The following is a 19,791-nucleotide window of genomic DNA, read 5'->3' as shown; positions in this document are numbered from 1 at the left end:
GAAAGAGCTATTGAAGAAATGGACAAAGTCCAAATTTTCAAAAAAGTAAAAAAGTCAACCAATGAGCTTGACTTTCATTTCTGGCACAATTCTGTAACATATCATTAAAGAGAATTTGTGTGCATTCAGAAAGGGAATCAATCATTAAGAGCAAATATGGCTTCATCTCCCCCTTTTTTTTGGACAGGATTGCTAGATGAGTAGATCAGGAAAATGTGGTAGAAATTATATACCTATGTTTTCAGAAGTCTTTGACAAAGTCTTTCATGTCATTCTTTTGGCCAAAGTGGAGAAATATATGCTAAATGATAGTTCCCTTAGAAGACTTGGAAGCAGTTGAAGATTGGACCCAAAGAGGAATCATTAATGACTCACTGTTAGCTTGAAAGGAGGGCACTGATGGAGTAACTGTGCATAGCCCTATGTTGTTTAATATTCTTATCTGTGACTTGGGTAAAAGCATAGGTGTGGCATACGTATCAAATTTCTAGATTGCATGATGTTGGTAGGACTAACTAATCTTTAGATCCTAAAAGATAATAATGGATTAGAGCAATGGGTCAAGTCTAGTAAGATAAAATTTATTAGCAGTTGTGGTAGGAGCAATATTTTAACCCCTCTGCACATGCAGGTTAGTCTAGTTTGTCTTTAAAATGTATCGGGACATTCCTGGAGACTTGGTTGGCTCAGGAGTCTAAGGGCTCATGTCACTTCTTCGTTGCCTAAATGTAAAGCTTCTATGAGGATTTGCAGTGGGGGTGGGGTGGGGAGTGTCTCAGAGGTTTTCCTGGTTGGACTATGTGGACAGTGCAAGCAAGGAAGGTTCAGCTGAATCTAATGGAGCTGTCCTCAGTGCCTATACTCCAGCCATGGCTAACTAAATCTCTTTTCATTTACTACTGAGTGATCTAAGAATGTTTCATTTTGTTCCAGTATTGTGTACCTAAACTATGAGAGGTTTGGCCAGAGTTAAGCCCAGCCTAGAACAATTGGCTTAGTCGTGTTAGATTGGAATGTAAGGAGTTTGTTGAAGTGGTTGATGAGCAGTGCAGAGGAAGGCACAATGGACTGGTGTTTCCTGGTGGTGCTTTTGATGATGCCTCTAGAAATGTGGTTCCTTACTGTGAGATACCCCCTCTCCTGGGAAATTAAAGAGTAAACTGTCTGTGACTGTTCAGTGAGAAAAGAACAATGTGTGTATTTTCTGTGTCCTTGAGAACTGTACTTTGAAGATAATAATTGTGTTAGTTTAGCTGGTACTTGCCTCTACCCTCCTATACTGGGGGGAAAAGACACAACACAACACAACACAAAAAGCTAAAAGTAACCTCTCCAGGTCAGTACATGTGCTCTATCTCCCATGTGGAAACTGTAGTCATTTATTTACATTGGGTTAGGAAAATTTACCTGGGACCCAATATCATACTGTCTGGAAACTTGCTAAGTATGGTACCTATGTTTTCACTCAAATCACTGATAAGAATGTTGAACAACATTGGGCCAAGGACAAGTGCCCTCCCTCCAGGTTGTCAGTGAGTCATTAATGATTCTCTTTGAGTCTGATCCTTCAATTGGTTCCAAGTCTCCTGACAACTATCATTTAGCCAACATTTCTTTACTTTGGCCAAGAGAATGACATGTACTAAGCTAGCACAATTATCTTCGAGTTACAGTTTTAAGGACACAATTTAAACTTGTGGGCCTTCAACTATTCTCTCTTCAGAACTCAGGTTACCTTCCAAGCAGCCTGGAAGGAGTGAATATTTTGGGAAAGAGAAAAGAAATGTTCCTCCCTCATTAGAAAAAGACAAACTCAGAAGAACTAGTTGTGCTCTGCTTTTGCCAACTAAGACTGGATGCCTTTGTATAGCTAATTGTCATCATCATCCAGTTGCCTTAGGAAAGGCCATCTGTAACAAAGACTTTACCAGCTTGAAGGGAGTTGGATTTGTATAAACTGATTTCAAATGGCTTGTTGGAAATGACAATGCAACTGAACCAGCCATCCCAGCCAATGAGGGGTAGGGTACCATGAAAGATCCCAACAGTGAAAAAATACGAACCAAGGCAAGTCCCTGGAATTTTAGTAATGTGTCACAACTGTACTCACAAGGCTGTTGGAGTTTTGTTCATTGTTTATAATTTTTAATTTGGAATTTGAGAGACCAACCATGATTTAGCCAGAAGGATTTGTTTGTGATTCTTTGGTGCAAATCATAGGGGAGACACTTGACAGGACAATACTAAAGTCTCTCCAGGAGCCCAGAGACGTTTATGGTGATATGCACAGATGTGCCTTTTGCATCCCATTTTATTAGATGCAGACAGACTTCATCGGTTGATGAAATTTGTACTCTCATCACTGAACTGTGAACTGTGAAATTCAAATTCAAATTCTCTTTCTGGAACTTTCAGTGAGGGGTCCTTGAAGGACAGAGAACACAGGTCCCAGGTGCATTTCCCTAACCCAACCATGGCTAAGTGAATCTCTTTTAATTTGCTACTGAATGATCTAAGAAGCATCTCATTTTGTTCCAGTGTTGTGTATCTAAACTTTGAGGGGTCTGGCGAGAGTCATGCCCAGCCCAGAACAATTGGCATAGTCTTGCTAGATTGGAACATAAGGAGTTTGTTGATGGTTGATGGGCAGTGCACAGAAAGGTGCAACGGACTGGTGCTTCCTGGTGGTGCTTTTGATGATGCCTCTAGAAATGTGGTTCCATAAATGACTATAGTTTCCACATGGGAGACAGAGCTCATACTGGCCTAGAGGAGGCTGTGACTTTTTACTTTTTGTACTGTGTTGTGTTGTGTCTTTCCCCCCAATATATGAGGACAGTCAGGTACCAGAGCAGTAACAGCTCCTGAGTGAACATGGGAGGGTAGTAGCAAGGAAGACCTGAAGCAACCTTTTGCATGGTGGGGGGAACAATCCGGCCTGCCATAGTGGGACAGAGTCGGCATAGCCAATCCAGCAGGGGTTGGGTAGTAGTGCTCATAACAACACTCTGCCCTAGATAGGGCTGAAGGTCTCAGGTCTCAGGGAGTAGCAGTTGACAGAGTTAGCGGTAGGCAGAGACATGACCCTGGGGCACTGACTAAGGTCAGTGGGCAATAGGCACCATCAGCAGTGGACATCAGATCAGCTCCTAGAAACAGGGATAAAAAGATAGCTTACTGGAATATATAGTACAAACAAAAGGCAAGCCCTCTAATTACTATAATGTGAAACCAATGGGTTTCACATTGCTGCCAATGTCTCACTCAGTGGTTATTGTGTGATTACTACCTAGGGAGGGCTTGAAGGTAGCCAAAGGGTGACATTGTTGGGAGGGGGCAGGCTTCGTGGCATCAAAGGAGAGATATCTTAGCAGAGGAAGCAGGGGTAGGGGGTGGGGGTGGGGCAATCACTTTTCAGAAGTGTCTCATGGGACAAAGATTTTGTATTCTAAACCCCTATTGAAAGGGAGGTCCTATCTGGTGGGCCAGGGAACAGCTCTAAGTGGTTGGTTGGTGGTATGTTTGTTAACTAACTGACTGATTGGTACAGGGCAGTTGTCTTTGACCTATGAAAAGGAATGATGACTACAGGAAATGTCATCATCTTTGCTGTAGGTGCTGCTCCTGTTTATGGTCACTTTAGACCCCGTTTGAACTGCAAAGATTTAGCATCACCTGCCACATGGGCCTGGTCATTTAGATCTAGGACTCAGTCCTTTCTGGGATTGTCAGATTCAGTCACTCTTTCAGGGAACTGTTATATTGTTTCCTTAGTTTGATAAGCATTTATTAAGTGCATACTATTTGCATGCACATTGTTAAATCCTGAGGATATTATGAAAGGCAAAACAAAAGACCTCCAAAATCCAGTCCCCATTTTTAAGGAGCTCAGGGTTAAGTAGGGGAGGCCATATGCAAATAAAGCTATGGGCAGATAAGGTCGAGACAGGATAAATTGGAGATAATCACTGGGGAAGGCACTTAGGGGAATTAGGAAAAACTCCTTGCAGAAGGTGAGATCGTGGCTGGGATTTGAAGCAAGCAGGGAAACCAAGAGGTGGAGATGAGGAAGGGAGAGTATTTCCAGGAATGGGAGATGGCAAAGTCTGGAGACAGAGTATCTTGTGAGAGAAATGGCATAGAGGCTGGTATCGCTGGATCTTAGAACTTGTGCAGGTGAGTAAGGTGTAAGAAGACTGAGCAGCTTTAAAAACCAAACAGAGAATTTTAATCTAGACCTGATGATAATAAAATGGAGGCGCTGGCATTTATTGAATTGGGGGATGACATGGCTCAAACCTACATTTTAGGAAGATTGTTTTGACTGCTAAGTAGGGTGAGAGAGACTTGAGACAGGGAAACCAACTAGCAGACCATTATCATAGTCTTAAGGGTGAGGTAATAGAGGATGATCCAAGGTGATGGCAGTATCAGAAGAGAGAAAGGGGTATAAACTGGAGACATTCTGAAGAGCGAATTGTCAGGACCTGACAACTGATTGGAGGTGGGGATCAGAGAGATCATGGGGATGACACCTAGATTAAGGGAGCTTGTGTACAGGGAGGATGGTGGTACTTTCTACAATAATAGGGAAGGTAAAAATAAGGGAGGATTTGGGGGAAATATGAGTTCAGTTGTGTACATGTTGAGTTTTTGATGGCCGTAGGACATCCATTTTGAGATGTCTAAGAGATATATAATAGTGGTGTGACCCTGGGCAAGTCACTTAACCCTGCTTGCCTGAGTTTCCTCATCTGTCAAATGATCTGGAGAAGGAAAAGGCAAACCACTCCAGTATCTTTGCCAAGAAGACCTGAAAGAGGATCATGAAGAATCAGACTTGAAACTGAAAAACTCTTGAACAAGAAGCAAGGAGATCAAGAGAGAGATTAAGGCTGGATAAATAGATCTGAGAATCATATGCAGAGAGATGATAATTCAGTCCACAGGAGCTGATGAGATCACCAAATGACATAGTAAAGGAGGAGAAAAGGCCCAGGACAGAGCTCTGTGGAACACTCAGGGTTAGTGGTCATGACCTGAATGAAGATCCAGCAAAGAGAAGAAATGATCAGACACAAGAGGAGAACTGGAGAGAGCCATGTTAGGAAAACCTGAGAATGTGATGTATGGTGTCAAAGGCTGCAGAGAAGTCTAGAAGTTCAAGGACAGGAAAAGGCCATTCCATTTTATTTTTTTCTATGTTTCTGATTTAGTTTTTTCTTCCTCCTTTAATGCTGCCTGTGTCAGGCTTCTTAAATATGGGTCCGAGTTGACCAGTAGCAACCCTCAAATCCTTTAATGTCCTCTACAGATCTTTTGGAGGCTTACCACCAAGGGACAGAGTGTTGTAGGAGCAATATCCTAAACTCTCCTCAAATAACCATGCATCTGTTGCTATCTCATGCTAGAGCCTTCCTCCAGATCAGGGTCTTCCTGCTCTAGACTTTACAACCATCTCTGTGGACTTCATTCTCCCATCTCCCCTACTTTGTGCCTTGTGTTCCTGCGTTAGAATATAAGCTCCCTGAGGTCAGGAAACAATTTGAGTACTAGTTCTGCCACTGATGTGATGTTGGACAAGTAACTTCTTCTCTCAATTTCCTTTTTTTTTTTAAATAAAAGAATCAAGCTAATTGACCCCTGAGGACACACTCAGCTCTAAATCTATGATCTTAGGATTTATATTTATACAAATTCTTAGAATTATAGATTTAGGACTGGAAGAGGCCTCAGAGATCCTCTAATGCAACATTCTCCTGTTTTGGATGAGGAAACTGAGGCCCAGAGAGGTTAAATCACTTAGTCATGGTGGGACAAGTCAAGTGATGGCTGAGATTCAAACCCAGGACCTCTCTTTCACAAATTCACCACCCTTTCCACTACTAGAAGATGATGATTTCCTCTTGATTTACCAATTGCCCTATTGGGGAAATAGAGGGGAAAAATATAAGGATCATTTATTCATTGAGCTTGTCTTTCCTAAGTTCCCATATATTCCCAGCCCTGTTCTCTGCTTTGCTCTGGGGAAGACTGTGAAGGAGCAGATGGGGCCCAGTCTTCAGTGAGCTCAAGGTCTGGGGAGACAAAAGGAACAAAACAAGTGGACTTGGTTGCTGGGAAGATGGGTGGGAACAAATCCTAGACATGTCTACTTGGGAACTCATGATATAGAGAAAGAGGAGAGGGATCAGACCCTGAATCTGCTTGTCCTCAGGAGCTCACTGGGAGATGGGAAGGAGAGCAGACCCCAGCCCTGCCCTCAGGGAATTTATTATCCAGTGGGGCAGACGAAGCCCACACAAGAAAGAGACAATAAATACAGTGTATAATACAAATGAAAGATGGTGACTAAAGGAGGATTTGTGCCAGTGGTGGTCAAAGAAGGCTTCTGGGGGAAGATGAGTTTGTAGCTGAATTTCCAAGGTGTTCATATTGCTATGGAAGGCTCGGTGTATCTGAACTACGTGTTGTAATTTTGTAGGAAAGAGCTGGGCTCTGAGCTTGGGACTTCCTCTCATCTCCTGGTTGGCCTCTGTTGGGTCCCTGATTATAATGGAAAGCCTTGAAACTGCATTCTAAGGACCTGAGTTTGAAGTCTGACTTGGCTATGTGGCACATCACGTAGCTTCACAGGTTACAGGGTTCTCATCTATAAGTAGGTTCAACTAGATGATCTTTCTGACCCCTTCCAGTATTGAATCCTATAATATAACTCCCATTTATATACAACACTTTATAGTTTATAAAATGCTTCCCTCCACAGTTCTAAGAGGTAGTAGTAGAGGTATTATCCATCCCCATTATACAGATGAAGGTGAGGCTAAGATTCCAAGAGTGAGAGTGCTTGAGGTTGTGTACCATGGAAATGGAAGGGCCAGGATTTGGACCTAGATTTAACAAGTGCAGCACTCTTCATATCTTGCTGCTGCCTGTGTTCTCAAAATTCTGAGCTTGCTCACCCTGCAGCTCACCAGCTGTAGAGTACAAATAGGTCAGTTGTTACATAGTAACAAGATGTGCACACAGATTCTTTTACTCAATTATGCCCATGGCTTGAATGTTTGCTGGACATTTACAATGTGGCCCTTTATACTGTGGTGTGATAAGTAGTTCTGCTTATCGGGGATGGGTCATGTGAGCTCACTAATCACACCATGGGTGAAGACTCAGAAATTTCAAATAGTGCAGGTAGATTTTGTGAGATAAAAATTGTTTTTAGAATACCAAGAGGCATTAATTCAGAACTGAACAGAACAGAGTTCAGACCTAGAAGACAGGAGACCTGGGTCCAAGTCCTGGCTCCAGTCCTGATTCCCTTATGATCTTTAGCAAGGTCCTCCTCACTCTCTGAGTCTCAACCCCTCAAAAGGTGAGTGGGAGGAAGAAGAAGAAAGGTTAGACCTCAGTTGCCTTATTTGTAAAATGAGCTGGAGAAGGACAGGGGTCTCTTTAGTCCTCACACTGTAGAAATCTCTGAACAGTTAATTACCTTGTTGGGATTGCTAGTATCCACAGGGGTTCAGGATCTAATTATAATAACAATAATAACAAAAATTATAATAGCTAATATTTATCTAACACTTACTATGTTCCAGGTATTCTGCTAAGCACTTTACAGTTATCTCATTTGATCCCTTCAAGGTATGTGCTATTATTATTGCCACTTTATAGATAAGGAAACTGAGGCAGACAGAGGTTAAACAACTTGTCCAGGGTCACAAAGCTAGTAAGTGTCTGAGGCTGAACTTGAACTCAAGTCATCCTGACAACAGACCCAGAGCCATAGCTACTGTGCCAAGTAGCTTTCATCAACCAGGAGTGTATGTATTGGATGTTTGTTTCCCACCTCAAGCTCTAGCTATGGCCGTTTTCATTTAAAGTGAATAGGTGTCACATTTTAGGAAGGACAGGAACAAACTGTGTATACATGTAATAAATAGCCATATTTATTTTCTAAACTCTGAACAAAGCGACTGTGTTCCTATTGTAGGACCAGTCTTGTCATTGTGGAGATTAGGGTCTTGGGGCCTTCCTTATGTGGATATTCTATATAGTATCATAGGGATCTCAGAGGTCTCTGGTTCAAACACACATACCTACCCCCTAACCTGCTTCACTCTTACTGCGATCCACCCCCCTTCAACAGCATACGAAATAAGTTTTATTCAGGCTATGAATCCACCCCTGGGATGGAGAACTCACTATCTCTGAGATCACTTCATTGTCAAATTGATTTTCTTGAAGGCCTGACCATGTCCCTTCCTTTTCTCTACTTTATATATTGTAGTGGCTCCCTCTTGCCTTCAGAATCAGATATAAAAACCCTCCCTTTGGCCTGAAAGCCTCTCATAATCTGCCCCTTCCAACCTTTCCTGTCAGACTGTTGACCTCCATCCAATATGATTGCCTTGCTGTTTGTAAATGTACATAAATACACATAAATGTCCAAAGGGCAGCTATGTGGTTTAGTGGATAGAGTGCTGGGCCTGCTGTCAAGAAAATCTGAGTTCAAATCTGACCTCAGACACTAAATTACTGGCTGTGTGACCCTGAGCAAGTCACTGAACTCTGCCTCAGTTTCCTCATCTATAAAATGAGCTGGAGAAGAAAATGTCTAACATCAGTATCTTTGCCAAGAAAACCCAAAATGGATCATGAAGAGTCAGATGCTACTAAAAAACAACCAAATAACATCAAAACAGAAGCAGTAAGGAAAAGAGCATGAGATTTGGAATCAGAGGACCTGGATTCCAATCTGAGCTCAGTTTCTACCTTTGTGACCTTAGGAAAATCTTTAACTTCCCTGGGCTGCAGTTTCCTATTGTGAAAATGTGAAGGTTCCAGAGGGTCTGGATCAGGTTTACTCTGAGGCAACAAATCTGTGATCTTGTGAAAAAAAGGGAATTGTTTCAGTTTTTATCTGTGCCAAGTCCTGGGCGGGCCTTTCCCTGGAGCTCATTAGCAAGCTTCTGGCCTCTTTTCTCGTATTGGCCTTTTCAGAGACAGCAGATTCCTTTGGTGACCAGTCAAAACAAACAGAATTAGAAGAGTGTGGCTAGCACCAACAAGCCAACCATGCCTTTTAAAATTCAACCAGCCCTACCCTTAAGAGGATAACCGTTGTTTAGTTTTACCTGTTCCCTGGGTGAGGAAACCCAAACCCTACTTGGAGAAGACAGTTTATATAATAAAGATGTTGAGTGAATTGCCCCATATGAGTCAACAATGTTGATATGGCAACCAAGAAAACTAATGTGATCCTGATTGAATTCAGTTTTCCATGAGTGCCTATTATGGGCAAAGCAGTTGCTGATCTGTATTGGGGTCCCCTATACTGATGAAACCACAGGTCTGGAACAAAAAATAAGATGTCTTGCCATCTTGCAAGGTATTATGGTAGATTAAGATGAGGGCTTGCCTCAAAATCAGGAAATCTACTGGCTGTTTGACCTTGGGAGAGTCACTTTAGGCCTCTTGGTACCCTAGCCAACTCAGATTCTCTAAGAGTGAAGCAGTTGCTAATCTGGGTTGGTAGTGGGAATGTTTTCATTGTGATTTCCTCCTGTTAATGAAATCACAGTTTAGCCTTTACTTCTCCTTTTCCTTGCCCTCTGAAGCAGGTAGGTAGAGCAGTGTATAGAACACTGTGAGAACCTCAGATTGAAGTCAGGCCCTGAGTTCAAATCCAGCCTCAGACACTTAACTGTATGATCCTGGGCAAGTCACTTAATCTGTCTGCCTTAGTTTCCTTAACTGTAAAATTGAAGATAATAGCACTTACCTCTCAGGTTTGTTGTAAGGATCAAATGAGATAAATTTGTAAATTTTACATAGTGCTTGGCACATAGCAGGCCCTTAATCAATGCTTTTTCTCCTTCCTCCTTACCCCTTTCACTCCTCCCACCCCCAAAAGGGTAAAAGAAGGAATCATTCTATGAGGTACAAAGAGAAAAAACAATTCCTGCTCTCAAGGAACTTACAGTCCACTGTGAAAGTATAAGTCAGTTAGCATTTATTAAGGGCTTACTATGAACCAGACTCTGTGCTAAGTTCTGTGGATACCAAGAAAGGGAAGAAAAAAAACAACTCAGTCCCTGCACATTCTAATAGTGAGAGAGAGACACAGAGAGAGAGAGAGAGAGAGAGAGAGAGAGTGTGTGTGTGAGTGTGTGTGTGTGTGTGTGTGTGTAAACAACTTTTGCATAACTAGGTACATGTAAATAGACACACATATACATGATAATTTGAGAGAAGAAAGTAATATTAGCCATGGAGGGTCAGTAAAGGCTTCTGTCAGGAGGTGGTGTGCAGTGGAGTTGAAGGAGAGGAGGGAGTGCCAGTTCATGGACTATTGACAGCACAGTTTGGTATAGAGTACTGGAAGGTAAGGAATGTACAGTCAACTGATTGTAAAGAGGTTTAACTGACCAAGTTATGAAGGTGTATTTTATCCAGCTTCAGCCACTGAGATAACTGTGTGACCCTAGGCAAAGCTCTCTCACACTCTTCCTTCTGTTTGCCTCAGTTTCTTCAACTGTGAAATGAGGATAATAACTGCACCTATTCCTATCATCAAATGAAGTAATATTTGTAGAAAAGCACTTGGCAGAATTCCTAGCATATAAAAGGTGCTAAATAAATGCTTATTCCCTTATCTCCTCCTCCCCACATGTAAGTAGTCATCCTAGGTTGAATAGAGCCACTAATATCATCAGACTTGTACTTTAAGAAGGTTATTTTGGCAGGTCTTTGGAGGCTAGATTGGAGAAGGAAGAGATTGTAAACTTATAGGAAATTGTTGCAAGGGACATGTGATGGGAGCCTGAACCAGGGCCTCAGATAGGCCATGTAAGTGGAGTGAAGGGGACCAAGATTTAGACCTAGAAGAGTCCTTAGAGGCCACCCAGTCCAACCCCCTCATTTTACAGATGGGGAAACTGAGTCCCAGAGAAGGTAAGTGACTTATCAAAGGTCACATGGGTAATAAGTAGCAGAACCCAGAATTGAATTTGGATCCTCTGCCATAGTTAGTGTTTGTCTCATTGTGTCTTGCTGCCTGAAGAGGTAGATTTAAAAAAAAACATGGCCGTTGATTGGATATTAGAGCATGGGGGTGAGGGAAAGGGAAGAAAGGAAGAATTCAGAATTGTAAACCTTATATTAGGAACTTGGGTGAAAAATGGTTGTTCTCAAAACAGAATTAAGGAAATTTGGAGGAGGGGTAGTTGAGGGGGGAGAAAATGAGAGGCAGCAGGAGGCTTACCTTCTCTGTTCTAGAGACCTAGTTTCTCAGTAGAACTTGTGCAGTTTCTAGATCATATGAAGAAAATGAAATCTGTTTTAGAATGTGATGTTCCTATAGACATCTATGTAATTGGAGATGTGCAGCAGATAATTGGTGATCTGAGACTGGAATTCAAGATAGAGATTAGGGATAGATAGAACAATTTTTGAGTCAACTGCATAGAGATGGGAACTGAGAAGATGAAAAAGGAACCTATGACATAATATTGAGGGACATTTAACAATTAGTAGGGTGGGAAACAGATGATGATTGAACAAAGTAAACTGAGAGAGAGCTGCAGTCAGATAGGAAGGGGACAAGGAAAAAATATGACAAAAGTCAAGAAGATTAGAATATCCAGGAGCAGGAGCTGTTCATTAATGTCAGAACTTCAGAGAGGTCAAGAAAGATAAGGACTAAGAAAAAGCCATTGGATCTAGCAATTGAGAGTGATCATTGACCTTGGATAGAATGTTTTCAGTCAAGAGGTAGAGCTGGAAGCAAAAATTGCAAGGGATTGAGAAATGAGTAGAATGTGAAGAAATGTAAGCAGTGAATATCAATGGCTTTTTTTCTAGGCATTAGGCTGTGAACAAGAGAAGCGACATGAGGATAGCTTGAGGAGATGAAGTTGATAGAGTCAAGTACAAATGTTTGAGGATGGCAGTGACTGGATTGTGTTTGTAGTATGGGCATTGGAGAAGGAGCTTGTGGAAAAAGAGAGCTCACACAGTCACTTCTTATCTCCAAAGGGGCAGACTTCTCTTGGGAGACTGGAGGGAATAAAAGCAAAAATACAAGAATATGAATTGGATTGGCAAGGAGAAGGGTCACCTTCCTGTGATACTAGAGCAGATGTGGAGAGACTGAGGGATAATGTTCTGAGGTATAAAATAATGATAAAAATAAGGGAAGAAAGGGATTCTGAGGTATAAAATAGGGGATAAGAGGAAGGACATCATTCTCCTCTTCATCAAAATAGCCAACATTTACAGTGCTTTGAGGTTTACAAAGTGCTTTACATACACATACTATATATACATATATGTAGCATAGATACATACAGAGACATGTATATACGTAATATATTTACACACACATGTAATTTGATTTTCACAATAACCATGAGAGGCATAGTTTTATATACTCATTTTACAGAAGAGGAAATTGAGTCTGGTACTGATTTGTCTAGGATCACACAGCTGGTAAGTATCTGAAGCAGGATTCAAACTCAAGTCGTCTTGACCCCAAGTCTACAGTATCTACCAGGCTACCTAGCTTCCACTTTCTCAGTAATGTAGGAGGTGAGGCTCTCTGTTGAGAAGGAAGGGGGAATGTAGGAATCTTGAGAAGAAATTTGGTACAGCCACCACTGTAAGGGGTGTGATAGAGAATCAATCAAGGAAGAATGAAGACTGCTATGCAGCAGTGAAGACCTAGTTGAATATATATCTACAGTGGACCCAGTCAGCAAGGTTGTGTGACTTTCCCCAAAGTGTTCAAAAGCTGTAGAACAGGAGTAAAGAAGGTAGATGGTGGAGGTAACACATTGCTGGCACTCAGCAAGGCCCAAGTACTGATAGGGCAAGGGGAAAAGGCTTTGAGGGTAGAGGAGATTGTATGATGGGATTGGTCAATTATAGGGTGCGGATTGCAAAGAGAGGAAAATAAGGTCAGAGCAAGATGGAATGGACCGGGAGGGGTGGAATGAATGGAGTCTGTAATGAGGACTCCATTGGCTTATGAAGTGTTGATAGAGAGAGATGGACAGATAGAAGGCAGTCCTTAGAGAGAGGAATTTCAGAGTTCTGAATCACAAAGATGGAATAGTTATAGGTGATGGTGAGATGAAAGTGTGTGTGACTGAGCTGTAGTGAAGGTGTAGGATATGGGAATTGAGGAGGACTATGAACTGGGTGGATATGGAAGTGTTCAAGGTGAGAACAGGGTAGAGAGGAAGACTGTGAGTCAGGGACTGAATTCCAGGAGAGGCAGCATGGTGTGGTGGACATAGCACTGCACAGTGCCCGGCATATGACAGGCACTTTAAAAAAATGTTTATTGATCAGTTGGCTCAAATTTTGCTTGGTTACTTACTAGCTTTATGACAAGTTGTTTAATCTCTGAACCTCACTTTTTTTCAGCTATAAACTAGGAATGATAGCATCTGTGTTTTGGAGGCAATTAGGTGGCTCAGTGGCTAAAGTGCTGGGCCTGGAGTCAGGATAGACCTGAGTTCAAATCTGGCCTCAGCCACTCACTGGCTATGTGACCTTGGGTAAATCTCTTAACCTCTGCTTTCATCCACTGGAAGAGGAAATAGCAAACCATTTTAGTATCTTTGCCAAGAAAACCCCATGTACAATGTTGATGTTCTGTGGGTCACAAAGGGTCAGATACAACTGAATAGGAGCATCTGCCTTGCAGAGTTGTTATGAAGATAATTGAGAATGTATGTAAAGTGTTTTTCAGACCTTAAGTAGCGATGTAAATATGAGCTAATTTTATTGAGACATGAGGAAGAAGGACTTGGGGGCCTACAAGTAACTCCAACTGGGATCTGAATAGGATGGTATATGGGAGTGAACTTCCAAGGAAAAGAGGGGCCTGAATAATGGGGGCAAATGATGGATGGTCTGGAAATGGCAGTGAGGAACAAGGAGTATGTGTGTCCATTTTCTTGGACTACTTTGTTGTGGGAACTGAAAGAAGATGTACTTGGTGCTGGAGAGGGTGGCTAGGGATAGAGTATAGAAAGTGAGAAGCCAGACCTCCAGAACAAGATAACTCCTGCTGTCTTTTGCTCTCTTCAGGTTACATGTAGACCAATTTTGAGCCTACATGTTCAGAATGAAGGATTTTGGTCACCCTAGGGACAAATTCAAAGGATGGTGGCCAGAGACTAGAGGCCATGTTCTGTAAAGATCAGGTGAAGCAATGCTTCCTTCCGGGGAGGAATGGATCCCCTAGGATCCCCTAGGCTGATACCCGAATGGAGAGGCCTGGAGTTGGGGAAGGGTGGTAGAGCAAGCAGCCTGACTAAGGTCCTGGCTGGCTGGCCAACATGGAGAGTGCTGCCATGGTTGATGATGGAGCTGACCCTGGAATTCTTTCTCTTACCTCAAACCTGGAGGCTCCTCATTAGGCATAGGTTTAGGGACCCTCTGTGCAACCTGCCTGGGGGAGTATCTTGGGCTGAATCTGATTTAGGGTAAGGGGACAAGGCTAGGAAATAGGTAGGTTTGGGCATGGCCAGGTTGGGAGCAATGAGCAGCAGAATGTGGTTTTTGCTGAAGATTGTAAAGCTTTCCTTGGCAGGAGTGGCATTTTATCTTATGTGGGAATTTATAGGACAAACCCTCCCCACCCTCCCCCTGAGGCTTAGGCCTACTAGAAACTCTGAGGTTAACCAGGCAGTGGGACACAGCCTTGGGAAGTTTGAGGCAAATATTGGCGTGGTCCCAATTTATACAACAACACGGGTCTGGAGTGTAGTGGGTAGAGAGCCAATTTCGCAATCATAATGGCCTGAGTTCAAGTCCAGTCTATGATACATACTAGCTGTGCAACCCTGGGGAAGTCAGTCATCCTTTCAGCGTCCTAGGCAAATCTCCAAGATCCTGCATTGCAGGGTGGTTGATGATATGAATTGGTAAAAGGAGCCAGCATTTATTGAACACTTTAAGGTTTCCAAACATTAGCTCATTTGATCCTTGCAGCAACCCTATGGGGAAGGTGCTATCATTATTCCTGTTTTACAGAGGAGGAAACTGAGACTGAGAGCAGTTATGAGACTTAGCCAGGGTCTTACAGATAAGTAAGTGTCTGAGGCTGGCATCGTTCTGAATCCAAGCTCTACACTGTCCACTGCATCACCTCATGGAGATGGGTTTTCCTCTCAGGAAGTTCACTATGTCAGTGACATTTCAGGAGTGATTTGGGGGCAGGACAGGAGGGACAACATCTAGATAGCTGTGGAAAGAGCCCTGGTTTGGAGTAGATTTCTTCTACCAGATTGCTGTGTGATGTTGAGTAAATCACTTGTCCCATCTGGATCTCTGTTTCCTCCTCTATAAATTGAGGAAATCTTGGTCACATTGACATTTTTGGTTCCCCTTCACCTCTTTTAGAGATAATTTGAGAAAGGATGCTGTGGTGCTTTTGGTGTAATGTCCTGGGAAGATCAGTTTTCAGAGCAGTAAGGCAGGGCTACTCAGTCTTTGCAGGAAGGTAGAGGGGGAAGATTCTGCTTGGGGGAGTAAATGGGTCTGACTGTCTCTCCCTTCTTCCCTCCTCAGTCTCGAAGTGTGGACAAGCAGCATGCCGTCATCAATTATAACCAGGACAAGGACGAGCATTGGGTGAAGGATCTTGGCAGTTTAAATGGGGTGAGTTGGCATCTGGGATCTCCAGCTTCCTTAAGGACCAAAGTCTGTGTTTCCCCTCTTGCCTCTAGTCCTTTGTTGCCCTAGCTGTTAAGGAGGGGATGGGAGAGAAGGGATATTTTTCCAAATAATTCCTTCTTCAGGTGACTAATTCTGTAGGAAAAAGGGGAGCATTTCTTGAGGGCATGTCACTAAACAAAGACAACCACATGTCATTAGAAAGAGGGTTGGAGAGTGAGTGTCAGGATTCTGGGGGGTCTTCAGTCTAGATAGAGGGAGGAACAAAGGAACAAGTGTTTATTAAGCACTTAATGTGTGCCAGGTACTGTACTAAGCATTTTACAAGTATCTCATTTGCTAGAGAAAGTTCAGGGGCTACAAGGGTGGGAGCAATAACCTGTGGTTCCCTTTGAGTTGAGGTAGGAGAAGGGTGGTCCGCTGTTCTGTAAGTGACAGGAAAAGTGTTTCATCTACAGCAGGACTGAGCTAAATTGAAGCACTTTGCTGATGGGTGATGTTGAAATGGGGAGGATGAGAAGGTGGTAGATTCTAAGTGACTCCTTTTTCCTTCCTTTGCATGGGAATTTTGTTTGTGACTCCTTTTTCCTTCCTTTGCATGGGAATTTTCTGGACCTGTTTGTGTCTCAGGTTCTCCTACAGTTTTATCAATAACTTGAATGAAAGTAAATGACTGGAATGGTGGTCTGCTCATTAGATGTGCAGATGAACAAAGCCAGGAGGAATAATTAGCCAACACACTGGATGACAAGCATGCAATTCAAAAGGATTAGACCACGTGGTTAGACCTCTGAACTGGATCTAATAAGATGAAATTCAGTAGGGATAAATGTAAAAGTCTTGCACTTATTTACAAAAAACCCTCTTCACAAATATAGGCTAGATAGAAGCTGTTTTGAAAAAAAGATCTGGGGGTTTTAGTGACCTACAAGCCCAATATGAGTCTGCTTTGTAATCTGGCAGCCAAAAGCACTGATGGCATTTGGAGCCTACATTAAGGGTGCCATAGCTTCCAAAAGTTAGTGAGGGAGCTCATAATCCTGCTGTACCCTGACCTCCTGAAACCTCACCTAGAGTACTATGCTCACTTGTGGGCATCATAGTTTAAGAAGGACATTGACCCACTGGAGAGTGTCAGTAGAGTGTCAAGGCAACCAAAATGAAGAACGGTCTTCAGTTCATTGTATATGAGGACTGATTCAAGAAACTGGGTGTGTTTAACCTGGAGAAAATAAAATTCAGGGGGAACATGACAGCTGCCTTCAAAAATGTCAAGAGGGCTGTTATATGGAAGAGGTGACTGTTCAATTACTACTCTCATTTTACAGAAGAGGAAATTGAGGCAGAGAAGAAAGAAAATGATTTGCCTACAATTATGCATCAATAAATGTCAAAGCCTTACCTTTTTAATGCTTCCTAGCTATGTGATCCTGGTTGAGATATAAATTTATAAATGCACATTATCATTATTTTGCCCCAAAAGAGATGATCCATTGTCCAGAGCCAGTTGGTATAGGCACAAGTAGAAACAAATCTCAGTCACCTCAAAAAGCATCACTGTGTTCCTTTTTGAGTTCACATTTCCATAATGCTTTACAGTAAACTAAGTGCCCTTGTTCATAATCGTTCCTTGTCACCATTTTTACCTGTGGTTATCCTGAGTCCAAGAGAAAAGTGACTTTCTAAAGTTGGCTTATATTTATATTGATGGTCCCACATCAATAAGGAAAAAGTTCAGCACTGTCCAGTGTCCTTTCTTTAAGGTTGACAGGGACATTTATGATGTAGATTTGAAAGCTTTTCATTCTGAGTAATTTAAATTAGTTTTTAAAGTCTTATTGCTTAGGAAGGTTGGTTAGCCTTCAGACACATGGGAAATTTTCCCTGTGGCTCATGCATGTCCCAAGAATTCTAGAGAGCCTGGAGTGTTACTGTACAAAGTTTTGGCAACACGCTCATATTCTTTATATGGAATTTCCTAAGAGAATTCTGGGGCTAGTCTGTTGTGGTGTAGTAGAAAGAGAACTTGGAATCAGAGACCTGGGTTTGAATCCTGACTGAGAATCTGTGTATTTATTCAAAGTGATTTGTTATTTGTGAGTGAAAAAATCTTTTTCAAAAAGGTCTTTTTCAAAGACACATCACTTCTTGTCTTTGAGCTTTAGTTTTCTCATCTCTTAAAGAGGGCCTCTGATACTTTTGTATCATTATCTTCACTATTGTGAAGAAATCACTTTGTAAGCTTCAAGTTGCTAGAGAATGCCAGTCATTATTCAGACGATTTATCATGCTTCCCATGTACCTAGCCCTGGGCTCTGCCAACCAGCTTTAACCTGTGTTTCTTCTAGATTAGGAATGATGGGGGGCAAGGGAGGTGGAGAGAATTCAACAGGGTCTTGGGAGGCATCACCTGACTACAAATGAACATCTCTGTACCCAGGATAAGCTTTCTTTGGTTAATAGAAGGTTAGCAACAAAGACTCTGCCTCAGTCTAACCCCATATCTTCTTTCTCCACACAGACATTTGTGAATGATGTGCGTATCCCTGACCAGAAATATGTCACTCTGAAACTCAACGATGTGATCCGCTTCGGCTACGATATCCTTTTTTTTGTGGTTTGGATCTTCCTGGGATTTCCCTATTTTTTTCCCCCACCTTCTCTGTTTCTTCCTGTCTCTCACTCCTCTGAGAACCAGACCTTTTTTGGTCCTGTAGGAGCAGACCCAACATATTGCACTGTGAAGTCCATCAGGTGATGTTCACTCATGCAGCAGCTGGATGGTATGCTCATAGCTCCTTCAGATAGAGGGAAGTGATAATGAGTCTAAGGTCTCGTGTTTATCCTATGCTGACTTCTCAGCCTCCCAGAGAGAGAAGACCTATTTCTGGGCTCCTGACCTCCAAATAAACATCTTTCATTGACCACTGGTTCCAAAGGGGACCAAGTGAGGGAGGTATAGGTAGCTCAGTATGTATATCCCTGGGGCTAGAAATTGTGGTTGACAAGTGGAGGGCTGTGTGAGGTTGTTATTGATCTATTTTTCTGTCCTTTAGTGGGGGGTGGGGGGTTGGAGGGTGGTATTTTGGCTGCATTAGGATATTCTTAGCCAGAATTTTTTCTCATCTTTCCCTGTCTTGATGCCCTCACTATACCTCTTTATTTACACAAACTGTTGGTGAATACATTTAGCAAGCGTTTTCTGATTCCTGCTCAGCTTTGTGCCTGGCAGTTACTCTGTGGGAGAGACAGGGGAGCTCATGATGTGGGAAAGACAGAGGAGGGCACTCAGGCCTTGCCTTCAGAGAGCTCATGGTCTGGGAGGGTAACTGAGGAGGAGCAGACCAAGACATGGGGGGGGGGGGAGTGGAGGGATGGAGATGTGAAGCAGAGAAGGATAGCTCACATATCAGGTGATATTCAGGGGCAAAAAGAACCTAAAGGATTAAAATTATGGGTCAAATTTAATAAAGTGAAATGTTTCCTTTGGTGGATCTGGGGGTCCTGGCTTGATATAATCTCCCCAGCAGGTACAGATGACAATCAGTCTACGTATCCTCACTCTTTAGGAACCTTGCAGCTATTGTCTCATAGATGTTGAATGGATGAATGAGTGAAAGGATGAATGAAAAAGCATTTATTAAGTAGTTATGATGTGCAAAACACCATGCTAAGCGAGGGGATACACAAAGAAAAGTCAGACTGGAAGCAACGCTGGTGAGAATGGGGAGCATTTGGGGGGATTAAAAGGGGGTAGATGGAAAGGCTTCCAGTGCCCTCAGATTTACTTGTCCATCAGTGGCATCTGGTTATCAGTTGGTGATGGGGATGGTGGGCCTCTCCTACACAACCATTGCTCCCCTCTCTGATAGCTGTGGGAAAGAATGAAGGTAAAAGGAAAAGGGGATGGTAGAGAATGAGATGGACAGATGATGTCATGGAAGCAATGAACATGAATTTGGACAGACTTTGAGAGATAGTGGAGGACAGAAGGATCTGGCCTGCTCTGGTCCTTGGGGTCATGAAGAGTCAGATGTGACTGAATGAACGGCAACAGCAACATATGGTAGTGGTGGCTGACAGTGGGGTCAGTAGTCTGGG

General features: G+C 42.6%; 1 protein-coding gene across 4 annotated transcripts in view; it reads left to right on the top strand.

Annotated features, from left to right (window-relative positions):
• CEP170B (centrosomal protein 170B) overlaps positions 1-19,791 on the top strand; it is a 121,271-nt gene that overhangs the window by 30,376 nt on the left and 71,104 nt on the right. For all 4 annotated transcript variants that reach the window (XM_072630050.1, XM_072630047.1, XM_072630049.1 and 1 more), the window contains exons 3-4: positions 15,586-15,675; positions 18,212-18,292. In XM_072630050.1, the coding sequence (XP_072486151.1) occupies positions 15,586-15,675; positions 18,212-18,292 (171 nt within the window). The remainder of the gene's footprint in view (positions 1-15,585; positions 15,676-18,211; positions 18,293-19,791) is intronic.

The sequence above is a fragment of the Notamacropus eugenii genome, chromosome 1 (genome assembly GCF_028372415.1).
Source record: "Notamacropus eugenii isolate mMacEug1 chromosome 1, mMacEug1.pri_v2, whole genome shotgun sequence".
Lineage (NCBI taxonomy): Eukaryota > Metazoa > Chordata > Mammalia > Diprotodontia > Macropodidae > Notamacropus > Notamacropus eugenii.
Note: the sequence above shows the minus strand (reverse complement) of the source record. Positions and strands in the feature narration are given on the sequence as shown.